The following is a 25,977-nucleotide window of genomic DNA, read 5'->3' as shown; positions in this document are numbered from 1 at the left end:
AGTTAGGGTTTTTCTTTTATACTTAGGAGTGTTGGACTGAAACCCTAAACGTTTCCACGTGCTTTGGCTTGATTCAAAATCTACAGAATTTGATTTACTGTAATTTTCAATCGATCGAGCTTCACTAAACTTTAACTCTCATTTCTGCAGCTTAAATGTTCTTGAAACTTGATTTGTACAATCTTGAATAATGTCTAACACCTAATCTAGACATGTTTTAGTCCTCAATTTGCCAACATAAACAAAATAAGAATCTAAACATTTAATCCTAAATCTTTAGAACCTAAAATATATATATATATATGTATGTATGTATATATGCATGTATATATGTATTTATTTATTTATAATAACTAAAGCACTAATTATATTAGTTGTTTCTTCTCTTAGAACAAGTTTACTAACATAATTCTATCCCTCATCATTTTAACCTCAGCAGCTTCATTTTTAAGACTTTCACCTATTATTATTTCTACGCCATTTATATTTTTATCTTATTCTGTATACTATAATTTATATCTTGTATGTCTAATTTTTCTAGATTTCTCACCTACCCAGTTAGTTTCATGATGATATATTATATTTATTAAACAACATATTTATTATAAAAAGTATCATATCATTTATATAACCACTACATATTATAAAATAAAAATTAATTAACATATCTTCGTACCTAATCTGGTTTCTATTTTGCAAAAACACAATGGAATATGCGGTATAATACTACCTTAGGTAATTGCACCTATAAGTGCAAAAACTTCTGCCTACTTTATAAAAAGAACCTAATTTTTTTACTTTACACAACTACTCTTACAAAGCACTAATTATCTATTATACATTTTATTTTATTTAAATAGTCATTTTATATATATATATTGTTTTCATTTATTGATTCTCTCTCCTTTCTCATCAGATTTGAAAAGGCTCTTTCTCTCTATGCCACTGTTTCTGCTTCTTCTTCGCGGATTTTTCTTCTTCTTTCCTTCTGCTTTTTCTATCAATAACATGAAAATGTCCCCCAAAAAAAGAAGAAAAGAAGAGCAAAGAAATAGACCAAAACGCATTCCCTTCTCCAATATTTTCGACCTAAAATCTCTGCTCCACACAGCTCTCCATCAAAAATGGTGCAGGAACCACCGGCCACACTAGCAAATGGGTCCTACGAGACGTGACGTGGCGTGGCGTGATCTGAAACGTTGATTCCCTGATTGTAGAGAGAACCCAGTAACCTCGAACGATTTGAGAGCACTTGGTCTTGATCCAACAAACCCATTTCTGAATGATGCTTTGACCTTAATTCCCTTCTTCTTCACTTCATCTTTTTCTTATTCTGCCTCCTTCGTCTTCTTCACTTTTTCTTCTTTGTAATATGAGTTTTTGATGATTCTTTATGGATTTTGTATATGAGTAATTTGATGAGATTGGGTTTTAGATTTAGGATGAGTTTGACAAAGGAAGGTAGAGAATTGGTTGGGAGAGATGAAGATTAGGGCCGTAAACAAGCCGGGTTTTGTCGAGTAGCATTTGTCAGGAAAAATCAAAAGCTTGAACTTGGCTTGAGCTTGTAACAAACTTAAAAATAGTGTTTGAGTTTGAATTTGTGGGAAAATTAAAAAGTTTGAGCTTGGTTTAGCTTGACTTGATTAATTAGTCAAGCCCAACTCAGGCTTAATATTAAGCTTAAACTCAAGCTTATGATCAACAATTATTCAAATTAATAATTTACATAATTAAATTCATTCGTTCATCATTTATTGTCTACAACTTCACCAATTGTTCAAATTACAATTTTTACATTCACATTAGACGGTAAAGAACTAGAAAAATACATGTTTATAACAATTATAAATGAGAAAATACTAACATGTTTCAAAATTTTACTTTAAATGATTGATAGGAAAGAATTATATGTGACCTACTTATTTATTTATTTATTTTAAAATGTAATTATAGTCTAAAGTGGTTATTGATCAATTTAAAGGAAGAAAAAAAATTAAAGTAATATATGTAGTGGTCTCATGTTAGCAATGCCATTATTTAGATATTTGTAATGAGTATATTTAACTAATACATATAAACTTATAAGTGAATCTATACTTAAATTGTTGTGTATCAAGCCTAATAACTTATTAGTTTGTTCGCGAGCAAATTTTTTTGCTTGGGCTCAGTTTGTTTATTAAACGAGACTAAAAAAAAGGTTCAAACTTGGCTTATTTATAAACAAACAAACAAACATGAACAAACTTTTATCGAGCCAAGTTCGAGTTGTTCATGATCGGCTTGGTTCATTTACCGCCCTAATGAAAATAGAGAATCTTATGAGAGAGATGAAGAGAGAGAAATATTAAAAAAATAAAATGCAAAGCTACAGTAACCGTGCAAATATGCACAGTCAGAGCAATCGTATCAGTCCGGCTAAAATTTTCCGTCTATTTTACACCAACAACCTACTTTTTCTATTTTACAATACCACTTTTACAAAACACCCACATCAGAATATCTATTATATACTCTAATTTATTTCAATAATATGTTATTATTATTATTATTATTTTATTAATAAATTTCATTAATATCTCTCTCTCTCTCTCTCACAATTCTTCTTAGCCTCTATTTCTCCCTAAACTTTCTTCCTCATTCATATCTCAAACCCATAATTCACACATGCAAAAGATCTGGCGACGGCAGCAAAGGCAGCAAGTCCAACTGATTTCCGTTGGGTTTTTCATGTGGGTTTTTTGTTGGATTTTTCATATGGGTTTTCCATTGGGTTAGATTCAGTTTTTATTGATTTTGGTTTGGGTTTGGGATGACTTTTTCTCTGGGTTTGGGTTGATTATGAGTTGGGTTTTCCGGTGGGTTTAGCTTAATTTTTATTTAGCTTACTTTGATTTGGGTTACAGTGGTGATGGTTGGGTGGAGTTGAGTTGGTGGTTGGATGTTTGTCATCTTCTTCTTCTTTGCTGGGTTGCTGTGGCCATTAGGAAAGAGAGGAAGAACCTGAGAGCTAAGAGAAAAAATAATAAACTATTCATATACATAGCTACAGTTACTGTGCATATATGCACAGTTACTGTAGCAATTTTGGATATATACAAACTTATGTAAGCACTAATATGAGCGTTTTTTTGGTTAAAATGTGTAAAACTAACCTCTTTTTCTATTTTGCAAACTTATGCAAGCATTGATGCAAATGCTCTATAGCAAAAATGAATATATATATATATATATATATATATATATATATATATATATATATATATGTATGTATGTATGTAGTGATATACAAAGGTTGATTGGGTAGTTTTTAAACAAAATTGTGAAAAACTTACCACCAGGGGCGGCTTGATACATTTGGGGGCTTAAGGCGAAAATTGATTATCTTGTTTTTTAGATGCAAAATTACTACTAATTAACATGAACTACGTAGAATTTTTTTTTATAGAAATTTTATAGACAGAAAAAATTTGACAAAATTTTTTATACTTGTTGATGTGGTAGATTGATAGTGGTAAAGTAATTGATAGCAGTAAGTAAAAGAGTGGTATTAGTGGTAGACTTAGATGATAACTAGTAAAAGTTTGCTAACCCAACTCTTATTATTATTCTTTTTTTTAGAAGTGCAACATTCACAATATTTTTAACAACAAATCCTAGGTTTTTTTTTTTTTTTTTAGAGAGTTTTAACTTATGGCAGCCGCTTCTAATAATAATTCTTTATTATCAGATTAAGACACTAATTGGTTTTTGGTATAGATAAGAATTGAACCCCAGATCTCTTATATAAACATTAGAAAGTTTATCAGTTAAATTAATTGGAATCCACCTAAAAGTGGGTTAAATTATATTTATACTTTTAAAAAAAAATTTGGGGATAAAGTATACTTAAAAAAAAAAAATTTGTGGTTTTAAAAGCTTAGAGCAATCATATCAGTTCCTCTATTTTACACATCCATTTTTACACTAAAAACCTACTTTTTCTATTTTACACATCCATTTTTACAAAACACTCACATCAATTCATCTATTCTATCACATCTTTTAATTAAATAATCAATTTTCTCAAATTTTTTATTATTTCTCTCAACTATTGGTATACATACGCGCGCTCTCTCTCTCGCTCCTCATTTTTTCTAATTTATTGCTCTCTCTCTATACCCATCTCTACCCACGAGCTCCGATCAACTCTCCCTCTCAATCAACTCTCCCTTTCAAATCAACTCTCCCTCTCGATCAACTCTCAACTCTCCCTCTTGATCAACTCTCCCTAGCTCCGATCTACAAGCACCGAGCTTCGATCCACGAGCTCCGAGCTCCCTAGCTTCGATCCACAAGCACCGAGCTTTGATCCACGAGCTTGAATCCACAAGCACTGAGCTTCGATCCACGAGCTCCGATCCACGAGCAAGACCCACGAGCTTCGAGCACCGATCCACAGGCAAGACCCACGAGCTCCGATCCAGTCAAGCACCGATCGTTCCACAAGCACCAATCGTTCCGATCAAGCACCGATCTGTGTTTGTGTATCTCTGGTTTTTTTTTTTTTTTGAGCAAGTGTATCTTTGTGTTGATTTGTCTGTGTGGATGTGTTTGTGTGTGGGTGTGTTTGTGTGCATCTGAGGAAAAATAAGAAGATGAGGAGAGAAGTTACTGAGGTTGTTGAACATGGAGAAGAGAGAAAAAAAAAAAACGAGCGAATGGGAAATCAATAAAATAATAAATGGACGAGCTACAGTAGCTCGTGGATGGATTTGCACAATTTTACACCCTTTTAGAAGCACTGATGTGGAGCATTTTTGAGACAAAATGTGTAAAGTGGTTTGTTTTTCTATTTTACATGATTTTGCATCCACTGATGTGGATGCTCTTAAAGCAAGAAAAAAAGTTAAAAGTTAAAAGTAAAAAATGTGCACAAATAGATACAGGTGCACTGAATGTAAGCTTTGGTCTTTTTAAACCACAGCTATTAATCGAGGCCAAGTAATAAAAAAATACATCACGACTTATGAGTAAAATATGCGGTGTGATTTTGTGTTAAAACTTAGAATTTTATTATCTCTTTTTTGTGTGTATTTTTTTTCTCAAAAAAAATAAAAAGTAATAATAATATACAAAACACGTTTATAATGTTTTCTTTTGTCATTTATCTTTAAACAGTAGCTATCAATTGAGGTCAAAGTAATAAGAAAATACAAAACAAGTTCATCATTCTTTCTTTCGCTTCTTGCGGCTAAGAAGCTGATTGGCTCTGTGCTCGCTGACAATTGACTCAAGAATACGAGATAGCCTTAATTCTTTAATTAGCTTGATTACAAGATTAATTAGAGAGCTAAGAGTAAGAGCAAATCCCCATCCAATTTTTCATTTTCAATTATGAGAGAGAGATTTCACATACTCAAAATAAAAATTATCAGAGAGAGAGAGAAGTTGAGGAGAAATGGAGATAATTTCGGTGGACAAAATGATATGAGCTACCATTTAATAAATGTTGTTATATTTAAAAATAATTATTGGCTTAAAAAACGTGTAACTTTTATGAAGTTGAAGTTATATTTGAGGGATAAGATGCAACTCGACCTCTCACTCTCTTCAAACACTAAGTAAATTTGTGCCTTTTTTTTTTTCCACTCAACTATTCTTTATAACTCTCTGATTAATTGGGTAAATTTCTTCTTGTCAGTAAATTGAAATTCTAAAATGTAATGTTATTTTGTTTAATCTTTTGTTACAAGATTAATATTAGATTTGTGTAATTATGAGTTTTGTAAATATATTTTTTCAAAAAATTAGATAAACATTTTTCGTTTTTTAATTGTTATTTTGCTTGTGCACTTTGATGAGATTGAAATTAGATATGTGTGAATTTAAGATTTATAACTTTAAAATTTTTTATCCTCAATAATTAGATTTGTATTTTTGGAGTAAATTTTTTATGATCATCCACCCAAGACCTGATCATCCACCCCATGGTTAAAAATAAATGGTTTTTTCCAATCTATTGGGTGGTAGCGGGTGGGAGAGTTTTCCATCCAATGGCATCGTATCAAGTGACGAGTTGACCTTAAATCCAATTTGATTTAATTGTGAGCTTCCCTAACATTATCATTATAGTTCGCCAACTGCTCTAAAGGTAAAGGTTAAAGCTCTTTTTAGTTACTCTTTATCACAATCTACAACTATTTTTTGTTGTTGTTGAGAATACTAAGTATTTTAGTACACACACCCGACTGCTCTAAATGTTAAAGCTCTTTTTAGTTACTCTTTATCACACTCTACAACTATTTTTTGTTGTTGTTGAGAATACTAAGTATTTTAGTACACACACTCTACGACTAAAACTTTACAATTAACACCACCGCGCACCCTTGGTGCGGTGGTCACTCCATAAGTATAAATGCTTGTGTGGTGTGAGAAGTAAGGGCTAGGATTCAAGTCTCCAAAAGGGAGCTTTATACATATATACACTTAGATTAGGCAAGAGTATAAATTTTATCTTGTAAAAAAAAAAAAAAAACTTTACAATTATCACTCTACTTTCTAAAACAATAGCTAATAGACTTAAAAGTGACTCAATGAAACCACCTTATTTTTAATTAGAAAAACATAAATGTGCTAATTTATGAACATTGCTAGATAATAAATAATGTACAAATACACAGGATGGAGGATGTGCAATGCTACATTATCAATTTGGAATCCCTTTCCATATATACATAAATCCCTTGAGATTAAATATCTTTCTCCCTTTTTATTTTTCCGGAAAAATGACCTTAGATCAAACCCTGGCTCCTATGTGCATATATAATGACACAAGAAGTAAAAGTACCCAAAAAAAGGAAAAAAAGAAGAAAAAGAAGTGAAGTAAGGAGAGCACAACTCAACACATGTTAGTTTAATTATTTATTTTCAGCAAGAAAATTAAAGACTTTGATTTATGGCAATTGTAAATAGTGTCATAAAGAATTAACAACTTACAGTTGGGTCTTTTATGCTTTCTTACTTAACCCTAGCTAGCCAAGATGATCTGCTCTGCTGTAAACATTCCCCACTTAAGATCCCTAAAGTATCTACTTTTTGGGAAACTATTCCTCTTTTGTGTGTAACTATAGTATTAACATGATTTCAGTATAGGAACTAGAAAGAAAATTCTTTTTGAACAGTCCTTTTTTATAGTACAAAACTTTGTATTCATATAAGGATGTATCAGATCTGTTAGACAATTAGGACATTGGGGGTTGTCAGGCATGGAAACAAATCAAACTTGCACTTACCAAAATTATAAGCTTCAAATCAAGCCACCATGGTAGAAAGTAGAAACTCATTGAAGTCATATTGTTGATTTCTCTTTATTGCTAACTTAATTGAAAGCCTTTAGTGGGTTAAACTATAATTCTTTTTTTTTTTTCCTAGGGTAAAATACAAATATCACCATTGTGGTGCTGGTATATTTTTAATACATGGAGTTATCATGTGGTTTATTTTATGATACCTATTCCACTTGTACTTTTTTTTATGAGGCATTTCTGCTAACTTTAATGGAAATTGCTGATGTGCAACAATGCAAGTACAAACATCACATTTTAATAATTAAAGAAAAATATAGCTTCACCCTCACTTAAATATATATATTTTTAAAAATTTCTCTAACTTTCGCATTCAATCCTCTTTTGGGTTTGTCTTTATTCACAAGGTGTATGCTTTAAAGTAGAACACTACTTTTATTTAATTCTTTCCCAATTGCTGTTATTGACACTTACAACATCATCAAATTTTGTTAAAGGTTTTTTTTTAAGTCCCTCATAAAGCAAATTACAGGGGAGGTAAGTGTCACAAAAGCATCTATAATACACCCTTTTTTTTACATGTCATTTTTCCGCCTTTAGAACCTTTTTTCTTTTTCTTTTTCTTTTTACCTAACTCGAAAGCTTGAAAATTTTGTGAACAGAGGGGGGTTATTCGAGTCTATTTTGTGAGATATGACTCAACCTTAAATTCTTTTGAGTCATGAAACATAGCTTTTTACTCTTGCTGATGGTCCCTAAATCTTCCATGACTATTAATTACTTTGCAGCTGTATATAAGCTATTTGGTGTGTGCATTTCCGAGGACAACACAAAGCATTATTTTCCTTGAGGCAAGATACTGCTTTGACACTTTTTTTTTTTTGGGTAAGTGCTTTTGGCACAAATGGTAGACTTGAATTTGAAAGTGCTTAACACAAGGTACGGACCAAGTGCGTTTTAGTGATGCAAAAATTGGAGCATATCTTAACAATCAATCAAAATATGGGAATAAATGATCTCCCCCACCCAGCCAAATTATTGTGGTAATGGAAAAGGAAAAGGAAAAGGAAAAGGACAAAAAGAAAAGAAAAGAGAGAATAAAAAAAAAGCTCAATATCGTAAAACATACCATGTCTAAAGTACTATGCTTTAAAAATTATATGGCATTTTATACGATTGTGTGCAGTATAACTTATTTTACAATCTCTTAAAGTTACCACAATTTTTTAGTAGAGTTTGTGATTTGTTTTTATGTTAAAATCTTATTCTCTCTTTTTTGTGTGTTCATGTCTGTTTCTAAAACAAAAAAGATCTGACGAGGTTTCCATATCTATGAAATATCTGAAAATAAACATTGTCTTTACCACACGATTTCAAGCCAAAATAGTGTATTTGTCGAGAGAAATCGTAAGTTGAAGACAAGATTCCAAGGTATAAATGATGTGTCCTAAGTGGGAAACTTATTCGCATGCATTTCAGCTGGGTGTCCTAAACTCACAGCAAGTCTATCTATTTCCTCAAATACGATTAAAGCTCTTTGTTTTTTTGACAGTGTCTACTAAAGCTTGGGGCAGTGGTATGCCAATTATTTCATCAAAGACTTTGTAATGAGGTGTCCTCAGCGATTGTCTGAACTCTTGAAGCATCTGTTTCAATTCAAGTATACTTGTACTTTTTGAAAAAGTGAGAAAAGCTTGTTTAACTTTTTGCTGAAAATTTTTTATTTTTAAAGTGTACTAAAGTATACTTATACTTTAAGAAATTGAGAAAAAAATAAGAAAAAATAAAATTTTAAAAAGGTATACATAAAATCTAAAAAGTAAAAAAATTGTACATAAAAGCTAAAAAGTAAAAAGTTAGAGTAGTTACTTATAATCTATTCCCAAAAATACTTTTTTAGGAAAAAAAAACTTTCCTCCCCCTTTTTTGAAGGCCATGAGGGAGAGCCTTAAATCAAATCTTTATTCATTTAAATATATATAAATGTCTCCCACCTATCAACCTATATAAATGTTTCTAACAAGATCATTTCTAAGATTCTAATTAATCGTTTGTCGATGGAGCCTAATTACCCACTTTTTTTTTTTTTTTTTTTTTACAAAATAGAAATTCTACTTTATCCTAATTTAAATGTATATGCGTGTGAAACTCCCTTCTAAAAACTTGAATTCCGGTCCTTATGGAATGATTATCGCACACTCTTGTGGAGTGATTAGCGCACCAAGAGTGTGCGATAGTCTAATTACCCCTTTTTAGAATACTTTTATTCAAGATGAAATGATAACTAATAATGTTATTCTTGCTCATGAGCTATTAAAGTTCTTGACAAAGGAAAAAAAAGAAAAGAAAAGATAAATGGGGCTTTGGACTCTCAAATTAGATATGAGAAAAATCCTATGATAGAGTTAACTAGAATTTCCTCAAGGCAATGTTGCTTTAAATGAGCAGTAATAGTGTAAACTATGTAAATGACTTAGAGATCAAAAAATCCGTATCTCATCTCATTACCTACACCAGTTATATAAAAAGTTCACGTACAGCCTTTTCATTTGATACCTAATATCAAAATAAATTTTAGAACTTAATTACATGAGCTGTAAGAAGATAGAAGCGATTATAGTAGTATTTTTTTTTTCTTAAAAAAAGAAGAAGAAATTTTAGTTAACTCATGGTGGTAGTGCAAAAGACCACCTTGTATCCGATGCTAAAACTAACACTCAATGTTGAAAGGAACTTTGAATATAGACAATAGAGTTTATGGCAAAGTGTAGTGCTTCATGTTGGCCACAAAGATTTAATTTTGTAATAGAAAATTAATAGGGTTGGTAAACCAAAAAAAAAAAAAAATAGTGAATATGGCTTAACAACTGTAGTAGCAATACTATATATATGGTGTTTTGTTGTTTTGTGCGGTTGTCATTTACAAATGTGGTTCAAAGCAAAAGACTTCGTTGTTGTGGACCTTGATTTGCTGACGCCTTCTCTTTCTGTCTGATGTTTTTGGCCCATCAATATTTTAGTCATTAATGCTATGGGGCTACTCTGTCACTGCTTGTGTTGTCAGATTGCCATCCTCCAGTTCTTACTTCTTACTACTAATTAGATCAAAGCAATGCGATGGAGGTAGAAAAAGGGTTTGGAAGAGGTCTAGCGTTTTCAGTGTACTGGGTCTGATCAGATTGTGATATGTGTCTTAAAAATAGACATGTGTCACTATTTCAACGGGTGCAGTGCCATTGCAGGCTGGACCCAAACTGCTTCTGTTGAAAAATATCAATCCCAACCCCTACACTCTCTCACACAATAAATGGCTACAAACAAAAAGAAAATACAATCTGGCTTTAGAAACCAAAACCTCCTGGACAGGAAACTTATGTGCATGCTCACTTGTTAACATTTAATTACCAAAAAATTAAAAAAAGTAAAGGAAGAAAAAGACCTTCATAATATGGCATATGCTTCGAACAAGAGAAGGAGTGACACATATATAAGAATCTTGGAATAATATATGTGTGACTTTGGTTGAAAAGAGCTTCTCAACTTCATAGCTTGCATTAAAGAGCTCCTCCAATAGATATATTCTTGAATTTTTTTTGAGGTTCAAAGCTCCTGTCAAAGCTGATCCTTTATGTTGAGGTACATAGACAGTAATCTTTAGATCTTTTTTCGATTTTTAAGATGATTACTATGGGGAGTTTATACATGAGATAATTTGTCAAAATGAAGACTGCTTCTCCCTTGATTCATGATGTAATTTGTGGCTACAGAAGATGCAGACTTCCACTAAAAATATTTGGAATTTTCAAATTAGCAACTCTCATATATATATATATATATAGAGAGAGAGAGAGAGAGATGCGTTTAAGTTTCAAAAGAGTTACATATTTTTGTAGCTATTGATTTTTATAAGATCTAGTGGTGAGAAAAGAGTACTTTCTCTTATCATTAATATTCTAAAAATTATTGATAGCTGCCTCCACAATAAATGTATATTATTTTATTCTTTATTTTCTCAAATTCCCTTGTCATTTTGGCGTCACCTCTACCACAGCTCCATCCTCTTTGCCATAAAACCAGCTAGGTTTACGATGAGGTTAAAGAACTAAATGTATTAAACCAGTTGGGTTTTAGATAGAGACCTTCCCTCACAAATACTAGCTACAAGTATTGATTGTCTCTTCATGGTTAAAGATTGAAAAGGAAGTATTGACTTTGTTTGCCCTTTAGAAGCAGATGGTACACACAAAGAAAACTGGATCAATAATTTATAGTCTCCTTTGTAAAAATCTCACCAATATCTTTATGTATATGAACACAAACCAAACCTGAAACGGTGAAATCATCAAGTTTTATCTCTAACAATTACTTATTTGTTGTATACTTTGGACACCAAGTTTGCCACACGGTGACAGTCCTCACACATTTTAAGGTTCTTTACTATTCTAATTGGTAGCTGCATATGTATTACAAAGTGATAATGGGTTTAGACCAAAACTATCATTATTAACTAAGGACCAAGCCTTTCCTGCCACCGTCGAGTTTGACTGAGACCCACCCTTTTTGAAAAACCCAACTCATTTTAGTATGCCCTGTTCCTTTGCTGGTTTTGTGGCCCACGCAATATGGTGGAGCTGTGAAAGAGATGAATTAGAGAGAGAAGGTGCATAATATTTATATATAAAAAAAGGACTTCGTTTGGGTCCACTGCATCCAGTGTATTAGACCCGGTCAGAGGGTGATACGTGTCCAAAAGTGGACACATGTCATCATCTCAACGGGTCCAGTAATACTGAACATTGGACCTAAGCTGTTTTTTATTTTATTTTATTATTTTATAAAAGATAGAATTTTTATTTTAACTTAATTTAAGTGTATATGTGTGTGAAACTCTCTCTGGAGACTTGAACCCCAGCTCTTACCTCTACACCTTACAAGTATTTATATTTGTAGAGTGGAAGAGGTGATCACACTGAACCTAAGCCTAACTCTAAAAAAATGAATAATAAAGTGATGTACATTAATTGCTGGGGCAGTAATGTAATTAAATTTTAACATATTAATGACATGAAAAATAGTATCTTTCTTACCATTAGATCTTATAAGAATCAAATGCTTTAAAAATGTGTTAACTCTTTTGAAATTACATCAGACGTTTAGATTACAAACTATACTCCTTAAGTTAGGCGTGTTTAGATTTTATACCTTGAAGTTTCAAAATATGGATTTTACCCCTGAAATTTAGGAGTGTTTGAATTTTACACCCTAATGTTTAAGAATTTGAATTTTACCCTTTAAAGTTTGAGGGTGTTTGAATTTTATACCCCAAATTTTGAAACTTCATAGTGTAAAATTCAAACACCTTCAAACTTTAGAGAGTAAAATCTAAGCACTTTCAAACTTAGTGTGTAAAATCTAAACACCCCTAAACTTTAGAAGTGTATTTTGCAATATATATATATATATATATATATATATATATATATGAGACTCAGAGTAATGAAACCCCTAGCGACTACTACAGCATCTTAACTCTTCAGTTGGTGTGGAAAGATCAATAGGTCTAGTGGTGAACCTATAATATCGTGACTCTTGAAAAGATACGAAAATTATGGATATTCAATATGCCTCTTTCAAAAAAGTCAAATCCCGGAAATAAAAAGTACAATACAAAGCTAACAAAACAATATTTAAAATAAAAAATAAATAGATTACAAGCAACTGAGCAAGGCACCTGATATAGAATTATGAAGTATAGTTGATAAACAAAATTTTGACCTCTTTTTTTTCCCACAAAATGTGTAACAACTTATTGTGAATTTCAAGAGAATCATAATCTTTAACTGTATTACAACCATCCACGTTAATCACTGGTGCTTGATTCGAATGACAACAAGCTCCTATCTTCACATAAAATATTGAACTACATACGAGCAAGCCTGAGACCTCATTCTAATGTTTTATATACTAACAAAACCAAATACACCTCTCTATAAAAGGAAGATTGAGGAAGAAAATCTCAAGAGGGGAAAAAAAAATTTAATGTTGGTGATACACTCTACCTTTCGCTTGGGAATTTCCCAGATTGTGAGAGAAAATTCCCAAATAAAAAATTTTCACTAGTGACGCTTCATTTCCTGGAATAAATTGGCCACCTTAGGGGATAATCTTGGAAGGTATTTAAACAACTGTGTCACAAACACAAGAAGATAAGAAACAGAACTGATCACAAATAAAAAGAAAGCTACATTATATGAGAGAGCATGGTTATCAATAAACAGACTGTTAAAATGTATGAAGCAGGAACAAACTTCCCTAATAGGTTTTTCTTATAATGAATTTCCCTTACAGGTTAAAAATAAGGAAAGAATCAATTTCACGAGATGCTTCCCATGATTTTTTCTTTTTAAATGATCCAGAAAATGCAAAATCACATGGCAATGTTATTATTAATTTGTTGCTTTATTTTATTTTTCTACCAAATATGACAAGCACATGTAGAAATGCAACAGGAATTAAGCCCACCAGTTATATATTCATTGAGAAAGGAACCTCAGATTGTTTAATGAAGCTTTATTGGATCAATGGTTGTGGCGGTTTGGAATGGAGAGGGGGGCACTATGGAGGCAGGTAGTAGAACTGAAGTACAACTCCATAGGTGGAGGATGGTGCACCAAGGCTGTTACTGGGCAACATAAGATCAGCCTTTGGATAGATATATAGAAGGGTGGTTAAAGTTTTCTCGCTTTATAAAATTTGAGGTAGGTGATGGTGCTTGAATAAAATTGGTTTAATGCGTGGTGTGGTGATGTTATCTTAAAGGAGTCATTCTCCGAGTTGTATCATAGTGCACAAGATAATAAGGAAGCTTCAGTTGCAGATCATATACAACTCTACAACGAGTCTGTTCACTAGGAGTTACATGAGCAGTACCAAACTGGGAACTGATGTCACTCTCGTTGTTCTTCAATCTATTTTATTCTACAGAGGTGTGAGGTCGTGGAGAGGATAAATTGTGTTGGAGGCTGTATATTTAGAAGGGTTTCAAGGTTAGATCCTATTACAGAGCATTAGCCCCTACGGCAGTGGATAACTTCCTTGGAAATTGCTTCTTTGGATAAAATCCAAACAATGGATAATCTGATAGACCAAAACATTGCTTTCATGAGCTAGAATTGTATGTGCAAGGGGGATGGGGAACTAGAAGGGTTTCAAGCTTAGATCCTATTATAGAGCATTAGCCCCTACGGCATTTGATAATTTCCTTGGAAAAGCATTTGGAAGCCTAAGATCCCAACAAAAGTAGCATTTTTTCTCTGGTTGCTTCTTCGAATAAAATCCAAACAGCGGATAATCTGATAGACTGAAACATTGTTTTCATGAGCTAGAATTGTATGTGCAAGGGGGATGGGGAGATAGTGGACCACTTGTTGCAACATTGTCCCATTGCCAGGTAGTTGTAGGATATAGTCTTTACCCTTTTGGGGTTCAGTGGGTGATGCTTGGAAGGGTTGTGGACTTACTAGCTTGTTAACAAGGCTGTTGCAGGTGACATCAGAACAGTGAGAATTGGAAGGTCACCCCCCATTGCTTGATGTAGAGCATCTGAAGGGAAAGAGATGCAAGTAATTTTGAAGGATGTAAAAGGAAAACTCTAGATTTAGAGTTACATCTCCTAAGAACTTTATTCAAATGGTTGCGGCATCAATAAATTTCTCCTTCTCAAACTTATTAAGAGTTTATTGATCATTGTACTTTTAGAGCTTATCTGTGAAGTCCATCTAATATACATTCAGTGTACTTGGTGCTATCTAGTTTTTTCTAATAAAACTTATTACTTATAAAAAAAGATTATTTACTGGATGGGCTTATGTAGATGTGTTAAGAGCTTGGGAGAAGGTCAACTACAATTTTTAAGGCACCAATGTACAACAAAATCAAGGAGCACTGATGTGTGTACATTTGTTCCCCTTTAGATCCATCTCTTCAGCTGCTTGTCTCTTTTTGCATTGAAATAGACTAAACTGACATAATCAACAAACATGCTTCAAAAGGAAAGCCTTTTCAATCAAGAGTGAATGACTGGAGGTAGCCAAAGATACACAGAAATTTCTTGCTAAATGGGAACAATCATAATTTCTCCAACAAGAAACCAAGAATATACTGTTAGGGTTCACAGACGTGTTGGCGAATCCTAGTGCCAAAACAGATCAAATTAGGGTTGTATAATTAGAATTGTGTTAGGGTAGAGGCTGGTTTAGAAGTTGCTCAAAGATGATGAGGTTATGATTTGTTCAAAGAGGATGGGTAGTTGATCCTAAGCTCATATCTTTTACACTATAGCAAATTTTTGAGTGAAACTTATTTCATTTAAAGGTAGATATCTGAAGCTTCAAAACTGGTTAGATTGACATCAAAGTTCTTTAAATTATCAACTTGAATAGGAATTAATATTGAAATTTTAGCACCTCTGTTGTGTCCCAAGGACATGTGGCAGACAGCAATTCAAATAATAGCCGAAGATTGCCTTGCAATAGTCAGATGTTTCATTTGAATTCAAGTAGTAGTAGTTGTTAGATTAATTTGAATTCAAGTAGTTGAGTTTAATTTGAATTGTTATCAATAATATCGTCCTACTATCTAGGAGATAAGATTAGGAGATTAGGATGTATTTATATATTAAGAGTTATCTTTTTTCTCATTTGTATGTGTAATTTGAATTGGTTGCAGTTGGCAACTAAGTTCTGTATTTAAATTGAGTAATACATGAATAAGAGGCAAGCAGAAAATCCCTCTTATGTTCAGGAGACTAGTCACCTCAAATCGACTAAACTATCATTTTATTTTTCCAGTTCATAACAACCTCAGAACTTACTTTTTGGCCTTTGACCCTCTCAAACAGTCTATAGCATCAAGACAGGCCAAGAAGTATTATTTCAATAGCAAGACACAAAATATTTTACTCCGATATTCTACTTGATAAAAGTATCAAGTATTCTAAAGGCCAAGCACCACGGCCACAGTCAAATGTGTCCATGAAAGGAATGCAAATTTGTTGGGGAGATAACACCTTGGGAAGACTCCGATTAAATAGTTAATATAACATATAAGGACGCCACTTAACCCAAAAGGCTTAATCCCTATGAGTTTGGGTCTAACTATGTTATATTAACCACTCCCTGTTGCTATTTTTATTCAATGTGGGACTTCACTCAACACCATGATAACTTTGAAACCTAAAGGATAAATGTTAGCCATCCTTGTCAATGACTACCCTCAGCAGAATGAATCACTAAAAATTCTCTCCATGAATTGCAAAACCTTCTATAAAGTATAAACAAAGTCTTAGCCTCTTAGAAGATTGTATCGAGAGCTTGACCACAGGTGGTGCGGACACCACATGATAGCACATCTGTGGAGATTATCTTTATCATTTATGTTATCTTTATTTGGGTTTATCTTAAGTATTGGATTAGTATTTGAGATTGTTAGGATTATCGTATTAGTATTTGAGATTGTTTAGGATTGTTTAGGAGTGTTTATCTTTATCATTATGATTCTTGGAAGCTGTATATAAAGCTCCAGATGGTTCCTTTTGTATTTTTACAGACTATTATTATATTATTGAGATTATTTGCGTTGATTTGTTTGGTGGTGATTCCAAACACCTTAGGTGGGAAGCCTAAGGTTCTTCGGTAGGACTAATCTAGGTGGGAAGCCTAGGTTGTCCTGCATCAATGGGCCTTCTCAATCAAAGTTTTATCGAACAAATTTGTATGATATTTAAATACTAATTTTAAATTGGTTCCCAGGAAAAAATAAGCCCCCCTTAAAAGCAAGGTTTCTTTAAGATCTCTTCAAAAACCCCGCATAGTAGTATAGCATCTTTCAAGAACATTCCAACAATTCTGACTAGTTTTATTACATGCAAGCAATGAGAAGGGCATTTTAAAAACTTCACCATGGTGGAAATTGAATTTATTTGGTTCTTCAGAAAGCTTCAGTTAGGTGTGCTTCCTGAAGCTGTTCTTGGGTCTAAGGCTATGCACACCTACCACTTTAGCTATGAATTCAAGCATAGCCTTTTCCTCCTAGAATCTGGTCATCTCATTAAATATTCTCTCTCCATAATGGGCAATGATGCTCTTGTCTCATAATAGAGTTTTCTGGGCAGTATACATTTCCACTGATAAGATTTTATGCAAAGCGAATTTCATAATTTGGTTAGTACATTGAGACATTTTTGAGAATGGACATATCCATATTAAAATTATTGGGTTGGATGTGAAACTTAGGTAGAAATTATGGTTGATGATTAGAGGTCATATAATAAACTCACTTCTAGAGTAGCTCGGAGCTTTTAGAACATAAGCTTCCCATATTATGTGCGCGTGCACACACACACACGCGCACATGTTTTGTTCAGAACGTTTAAAATATCATGAGATTGTCATGTTAAACGCACATGTGCAGACACACAGACAGATGCACTAAGAGAAAGGAAATGTATTAACTGTTTTGATTGAATGAGAGCTCAGTCCCTTTATAATGCTGTGGAGCATGATAACAAGGAATTAACTATATGATGGGAAGCTAAAGTAACACTTTTGCATGACCAGAATCCTACTCATATATTGAATAATGAAAGGACACGAAAACATAAAGTTGTGTTGAAATCATCAAGTCTAGAACGTACCCAAAGTTTCACACAAGCATCAATGATAACTGGAACTAGGCAGATAAATATGGTTATAGCAGACTGATCAACCTGAAAGCCATAGTGCTCAACTATTATCTCTAACAAAGTCTGCCATCCAGATTCAGAATGATACCTGGAAGTACATAATGCCATATGTTATCGAAAAGTTGAGAAGTAGAGTATCAGTGATACAACATGGGCTAAGTTATAATGAAAAATTGACAACCAGAATTAAGGAATTCTGCAAAATTACAGGGAAAACCACAATAAAATAAAAAGAAGAAGATTACAATGAATGCTCACAAGGAAAAGGTTTTAATCTGACTCAGCTAAAACATTTTGACAAACTTAAAACTTTATGCATTGTACAGCATAAACATATAATTAAAGTCAAATTTTTCAATGGAAATGAATGTCAAGGGAAAGAAGTAGCATTATGAACCCCATATACAACATTGTAGATGGCTACCACATTTAATATCATCCCTATAAGTTTTCATTGTACTAATTAAATTTAATTCAATGGAAAAAAAACATACTAATGATTACAATTTATAAAGAGCAGATATATTACCCTAAAAAAATATCTGTGATAAGTATAATTAAGAGTGCCTTCCCAGTATCTGAAATATTATTTAATAGTTTGTAACCTGTGAATTTCAGCAAAGCTACCTGCAAAAGTAAGGGATGAAATTAAAGAACTTACGATAGTGACAACTTCATGAACTTTAAATGCAGTTTAAGATATCGTCTCTCAGCTAGACATTTTTAAGCAGAAAAGAGAGAGAAAACATATAGGCGTATTGCAATAGCAAAGGGCGATGTCCACTCAACACCCACATTAAGATCGAATCCCATGATGAATGAAGCTAGTTTGAGATAATTACAAATTTTTTATAGGTAAAAAATACTTTTATTGGAAAGAAAAGATGACTGAAAACACAATAAGTGTGCATGGAACTACTTCTAAAGAATTACAATCTAGCATTCAAAACATCTAAGAAATCTAAAAAATATGAGGAACGGATGCTACCCAAGGTAGTCATCCAATCATACAAAGACCTTAACAAAGGCTGTTTAATAACATGCTGAGGGCATTCAAAACCATCAAAAGTTTTACGGTTCCTCTCTTACCAAATTGTCCACAAAACACACAAAGGAACAGCTATTCATATATTTGATCTCCTATATATTCGTGACGGGATTTTATGTTTATAGGAATATGGTGATATAATGTGATGGTCTTAGAAAAAAAGGGCATTGTGGTTAAGTACACAAATATCATTAAAGATATCTATGAGGGAGTAGTAACTAGTTAAAGAGCTATAGGAAGAATGTCAAGTGAGGGGTTAATTTTAAGTTAGAACAATGGGGATCTATTTTAGAATATAATGGGTTAGGTTAAGCAGCAAGTCTAAGATTGTGATGCAGCCATGGAAGATTGATTTGCTATTACTTTGCAGATTCACCTATTCAAGATTTATTTTATTAGGTCCACGTGTGAAATCCAATTGAAGTAGAAGTCACATGGTTTTAATGGTCTAGGTATGAGTCTTTTAGGGTTAAAACAGTTTCTTATTTGGGTTTTTCTTTTATTAGATATGGTCAATTTTATATTCAGGGGCACATCTGTAATTTCTACAATTCCAGTGAATTAAGGGGATTTTGGTACTTTAGTTGAGTTTAGAATCTTCTAGGAGACCCTAAGTATCTTAGGTTTTATTTTCTTTAGGTCAAAGTTAGTTTTTTATTAGTTTTTAAGAGTCAAACTAGCTAGGACAACAAAAAGTCTTAGCCAGTACATTTTAGAAGCCTACCAACTGCTACTCCCAAACCCCGCAAAATTGGGAGCCTTGTTTTTGTTTTATAGCCAGTAGACAGAAGGTTAAATCAATGAATAGTGTTGTCTGCAGTAATTCATGGACAAAGATACATGCAAGGGAGTGCAATAGGCAAATAGAGTAATGGTAACTTACTTTAGTCTGATTGAAGTATAAAAGAATGAACAATGAGATCCCAAATACCATATCTGACCATATGTTGGCAAATGCTCTACGATTCTCTAACCTCCACTCATCTCTCAACTCTAATCTGTTCAAGCAACAAATAGGAAGCCAATAAGAATAGCATTCACTAAAGAAATTAAAGTTTATAAATCTATTTTCATATGAACAGAACATAAGGGAAAGTTTTCTGGAGGCAACAATTGTTTAGAATAACATTTCCAGCAGTAAATTGTCTTATAATAATTAAATACGCAATTTGTAATTGTTTATGAAGTTTTTATGTGAGAGGGGATAAAGTCATTATTCACAAATTCCTCTAATGATATGTTTCTCAAAGACATGTTTCCATTAGCATTGGCATCATGAGCAAGAAGAATTCTGAATTTGAGTTATTCTGAGCTTCCTATTTCCAGATGCTGCTAATTCTGGACATTCTGAAGCCTATGTAGGAAATTAGATATACCATCTAGGTAGGTGATAGAATCTGATGTTTTCTTATGAATCAGTTGTTCCTGTAATCTAACCTTACTCAACTTGATACATGATGTGTGGCTTGAATTGCCACAAATGCTGGTCAAGTCATTGACCGAATTTGAGTGGCAAAAGGACTCCTATACTACTTGATATAGGCCCACAGCTCTAATGCCAGCTTTTGTATAGTATCTATATGTACCCAGCTTATTGAATACCTAGTGCGTGAGAATTCCAAGATGCAGCAGCCAAGGTTTTCTTGCCATCTACTTTTGTGAGAGAAAACCCAGGTTGTATTTGGGTTTTGTCTGATTTTTTTTAGAGATCTCGAGTGCCATTATTGTAATCTACCTATTTTCTTACATGAAATTTATCCTCTTCGTCACCTGTCGATGTAGGTAATTTGCCGAACCAAGTAAATTTCTACCTTCTTTGTGTGTGTGTGCTTGTTGATTCATTTTTGTCTTTACTGTATTTTATTTGAATCTTGGGAGTGCTATTGCACAACACAAGACAACAAAAATAAATGAAAAATAAGATAGTATCACAAATGTGATGTTGCCAAAGGAACACAAAAGTGTGCTAAACTTACGCTTTATGCCGTAACTCCCACCAAACTTCCTCATCAGAAAGAGATGGAGATTTTCCGATCTCTACCTCAAGCCGGTATCTAGCTTTGTCCATCTTTAATTCTTTTACCATTTCAAGCTTTTGATTTCTTCTCACATCAAAAATTTGTGCTGCAAGTGGGACAGTCTTCACATATCTGTTCAAAACATAGGAGTTACTTGATTCATTATTAAGAAATTAAGTTCAAGTCAAATGGTAGAAAAAGAAAATACACGATTCAATGTGATATACTTACAAATCTTTGACTTAAACTAAAAATTTAAACATCCATTACCCTATACAAAATCTAGAATCAGCTGTCACTATAGTTAGTACAAAGGGAAAAAAATAGACAACCTTCCACCACAACCGGTAAATCTTTCACGACTGCATCAATATCCTTTTGTATGTGAGAGTGTTTGTATTCAAGAAAAGAAGAATTAACCAAAACAAAATCAATGTTGAAACGCAGAGATTAGGAAAAAGAATATTACTTATCATATTTTGTTTCAAAAAATTTACCTGTCCAAAAAAGGCATGAGAACATAATCATGTACCAAAAAATCTAGGGCCCAGGGTATAATTATCAACACCGCCAGGAATTTAGCCTGTAGCAAGGAAAAATATGGTTTAGGACATCAAGTTATGATTAACAAAAGATTTCAGCAGATTATCCAAATTGTTATGAATGAATTATATATCCTTTATAATAAGTAGATAACTAAACTAAATTGTTTTTCATATTGAATTCTTTTTTTAAAATTATTTCTCGTATTTTGCATATTGTAATAAATAAAAAATCTAATGCCATATAATTGTCAATAATCAGTTATTCAAATTATTGAACTCTCTCTTTCTCTCTCTCTCTCATATGCACTCTGCACACCATGCCATACATACGCAACAACAAGTTGCTTAATTAAAGCTTTGGAACAGAGATTCTTCCACAATCAGCCAACAACAACAATAATCTTGAATGATCAGTGTTTCATATTTTTGAATTCTTAAATTATTGGATATTCCAACACCTGAAATCAACAAAGAGTACTGGGTTCTTATAAATGTTTGCCCCTTTTGAAGTTGATTGCGTGCACATGCCAAGAATTTTACATCCATTACTGGAACATCCAAAGCATCAGCTACCCAACAGGCATTTGAAATCCTAAACTGCGGATCTTGAGTACACTGAAACCTTAATTGAGCAAGTCAAGATTTTATCTCTAAAAAGAAAATTCAAGTTCCCCTTAATTAAATGGCCCGTCCATGAGAACATAGGTCAACTACAGAAAGAATGTACGGAGTACTATAATCAAGATAGAAACAGAAAAAGAAAGATCATGATAGCTATTCAGTACTTCATACCGCTTTGTTTCTATTCTCCAAGGGGAACTTACCAAGGTTATGAAAATCACTCAATTTTAAGTTTGGAGGGAGGTAAGGTGAGAGAAGTTTATGGTATGATTACTGAAATTATCTGTCCCCTTGGACATGACATGTCCCAAGAATGAAAAAGGTTGTTATTTCCATTAAATTCATTACTGCTTTCATTTTTTAGATCAAAGGGATCAGTCTCACATTGGGCCCATGACTTGCCCTACTGCCTCAGAGGCTCAGACAAAAGGAGACTGGTGGAAAATGAAAATGAGTAGCAACCACATATTGTTTGGTAGGAAGCCTTTCGAATTTTAAATTTAAGTTGCTGCAAACAACAAAAACCTACAGGGAGACCCTCTTGAATTTTTTTTTTTAGCAAGTATCCTCTCAGAAACCAAGACCAATGTCTTGACATCAAATTTCAAAGTCACAAAGGAGGGTGTTGAGATTGAAGAAGCTTTGATACCATTTTTTGTGAGTGTACTTAATTATGGTAAGTTTATGTGATATAGGAATAGAAAAATGTAACAAAGTCACACAGAAAATGCAAAGATTACGGGGCATAGTATTAGGCCTACATCCTCAAGTGACACAGAGAAGAAAGTTCCACTAAAAAAATAAGGAGACTCAATGGTGACACACGGGGTTCTCATACAACCCAAATCCCAAATTCACCTAAAAGATCCCTATCCCACAAAATCTCACAACAAGAATTGACTTTATGTTGCTGCTTGAACTCTATATTGTGGAACTAATAGGTGATTATATATGAGCACAGAGTCGGCTAACCGCTTAAACCAAGCAAGAAAAGGAGTCAGGCTTGTAAACCAACATTCAAGACACGTTTTAACAGATGGCAAGAAGTTGTGCTACAAATAAAATTCATACAAAAATCTATATTAAGATATAATTCTAGATTTGTATCATGCTCCATTTGGATTGCAACATATAGTCTTCTCCAGTAAAAGCGACTTTAATGAGAAAAAGAATTTAGCAAATTAGTGCCAAGATTAAGTGGTAAACTGCATTCCTCCTACCAGGTGACAAATGAAATTTCAATTATTAGTTTTTCTGGAGATCCTATCACTTTATATTGGTACAAATTATAGAACTAGGATTGATTACCTTTTCTTAAATCCACTATTTTGCATCATGGTCATTTGATGTATAATAGGCTTTCTTAAAATGTATTATTAGAGTCCAGCCTTTTGACTAAAATCATAATGAGAGAAAAAGAAAAAAAAAATTATCATCAAATTGTTAAAAGGCCACTCAAGTGCTTTTATCCTCAGAAATAGTTACCACTACACCAGGACCACATTGCCTTAGTGGGATGTTGTCAATTTGCATCTCAACTACATTTGATATGTGATAATTATCAGCAAGGATGGATTTACTTGAATAGCACTAGAAACCCATAAACAACCCATGCAATGCAAGTTCACAGGGATTAGCACTGCAGACAAACATATTATATAGATTAAACAATCATAAGTAACTACCTAAACAAGTTGCATAGATGAACTTACCGAATTCAGTGATGCAAACCGGAAAACTCGGTCTTCATACAACATATCATCATCTTCCTCCCCAAGAACCAAATCCCTGACAGACTCAATAAAACCCTTCTCATCAATCATCTCACTAGGATCAGCCCGCACATCTTCCCTTGAATTCCCAACTCCACTATCCCAATCTTGACTCCATGAAGAATCACTAACATGGTTATTCCCATCCACAAGCCAATCCTCCCACCTCCGGCTCTCCTCATTCATCATATCCTCTTGTGCTTCCCTCAACTCTACAATCGCCTCGGCCCTCCTCTTCCACTCCTCAAACTTGTCTCCTTGTGACAACTCTTCATCACTAGAGACCTCCAATTGGCCCTCAACCATGTCATCATCCTTCAAACCAAACCAATTGCCATCTTCATCGAAAAAGAACTTCTGCCACCAACTCCTTTTCCTCGTATGACGGCTATTATTCTTAGCATTCGGAACAAACCCACTAACCCACCTCCGTTTCCCACCCAATTGAGCAGAAAAACTCGACGAATTGCGGCGCAATACTTCTTGGTTAGTAAAGATTAAGTTTTGGCATAACACAATTGAGTTGCTCATTAAGAACATGAATAAAACCCCACATTTTCCAGTTTTCCACAAAGCAATAAAGCAATCCAAGTTGTGTTCAAAGCAGTCAAAAGACCAGCATAACCCTCATTCCTAGCCACACACACAATCAAAAACAACATGTTTCGTTGGTTTCTTGGAGCACTGATACTATGTTGTCATTCATAGTTCAACAAAAGCAACTGAACAACAACAACAACAACAAAAAGATTGTCTTTTTATGTAATTCACAAGAAAAAGAACAAAACTTTAAATCACATACCAACTCAGCTGAGCAAATGCATGAATACCCAGAAACCCAAAAAAGCAGAAAATGTTGTCTCTTTGAGTTTTCCTTTGGTTGTGAAAGTGAGGATTGAGGAAATGAGAAAAAAAAAAAAAGGGTCAGTCTCAAATGGTGTGTTTTTGGTGTCTTTGGAGTTTGGAGTGTGGAACCCCAAAGAACTGTTGTAAAACGTGGCCTGTGCTGCAGACTTTGATTAAGAAGAGGGAAGTGGATAACGGGTTTGGGCTAATTGTAATTTAATGGTAGATTTTAAGCTAGCAGGTTGCCCACGCTATTTTCTTGTTAAATTACCTGGTTGCCCTTCAAAGTTTGAGGACTTCTTTTCTCTTTTCTCTTTTCGCTTTTTCGTTTCCTTTTTTTTTTTTTCAACCAATAACTAATATCTCGTAAAAAAAACATTGTAGCTCAACAGGTATTTTTTTTATAAAATATTTTCAATAGAAAAATTTATGATTCAAATTCTTTTATTGTGACTATAAAAGGTTTATGATATTTTCAAGCTTGAGACTTTTTTTTTTCTTTTTTCAAATGAGCCAAAGCAGTAAATATCTTATTAGCATGCTGCAAACCATCCCCAAATTAGGGCCCCTACACCTATGGGACTACAATTTGTAGTGGGCTACTAAATGGAGCAAGCTTATTAGATATCACCTCGAGTTAAAAACCCCATTAATTTAAAGATTTATTTTATTAGTAAGTTATACATGCATCTAATAATTCAGTAATAAAGTCTCAATTTCAATTTCTACTTATCTATTCTCCAAGAGGAAAAAAAAAAAAAAAAAAAAAACCTTTTAACTTTTAGGTTGAGGATTGTTGGGTTTTAACTTTTAAGTAGCGTTTTTGTAAGTATATGAAGTTTTTTGATAAGCTAAGTATATGAAGTTTTTTTATAAGCTGTAAGTATATGAAGTTGATAACACCATAACTATTTACAATACAGTAATATAGTATATGACTTTTGGTGAAATGGGTGTGATCCTTGATGAATAGGTACTATGTGAAAAGGGTTACAACCATTGCCAAAGGCTGCTAATGGTAGAAATGACACAACTTTTCATAAGAGTTTATGCTCATCTATAAATAAAAGGGAACGTGGGATTATTATATTCTCAAACAA

The 25,977-nt window shown here is 33.2% G+C and overlaps 1 protein-coding gene across 2 annotated transcripts; it reads right to left on the bottom strand.

Annotated features, from left to right (window-relative positions):
• Positions 1 to 13,005: 13,005 nt before the first annotated feature.
• Positions 13,006 to 25,052, bottom strand: LOC142643839 (protein DAY-LENGTH-DEPENDENT DELAYED-GREENING 1, chloroplastic). Of its 2 annotated transcripts, none has more exons than XM_075818559.1 (8): positions 24,834 to 25,052; positions 23,972 to 24,753; positions 21,591 to 21,676; positions 21,052 to 21,225; positions 19,959 to 20,073; positions 18,557 to 18,654; positions 17,980 to 18,115; positions 13,006 to 13,471 (listed from the first exon to the last, which is right to left on the bottom strand). In XM_075818559.1, the coding sequence occupies exons 2-8, from the start codon at positions 24,569 to 24,571 to the stop codon at positions 13,403 to 13,405; spliced, it is 1,278 nt and encodes a 425-aa protein (XP_075674674.1). In that variant the 5' UTR covers positions 24,572 to 24,753; positions 24,834 to 25,052; the 3' UTR covers positions 13,006 to 13,402. The 2 variants fall into 2 exon arrangements, with proteins under 2 accessions (XP_075674674.1, XP_075674673.1); XM_075818558.1 differs by having other exon boundaries at positions 23,972 to 24,664; positions 24,834 to 25,017.
• Between the last annotated feature and the right edge of the window lie 925 nt (positions 25,053 to 25,977).

The sequence above is a fragment of the Castanea sativa genome, chromosome 7 (genome assembly GCF_040712315.1).
Source record: "Castanea sativa cultivar Marrone di Chiusa Pesio chromosome 7, ASM4071231v1".
Lineage (NCBI taxonomy): Eukaryota > Viridiplantae > Streptophyta > Magnoliopsida > Fagales > Fagaceae > Castanea > Castanea sativa.
This window is presented reverse-complemented; position numbering and strand designations above follow the sequence as displayed.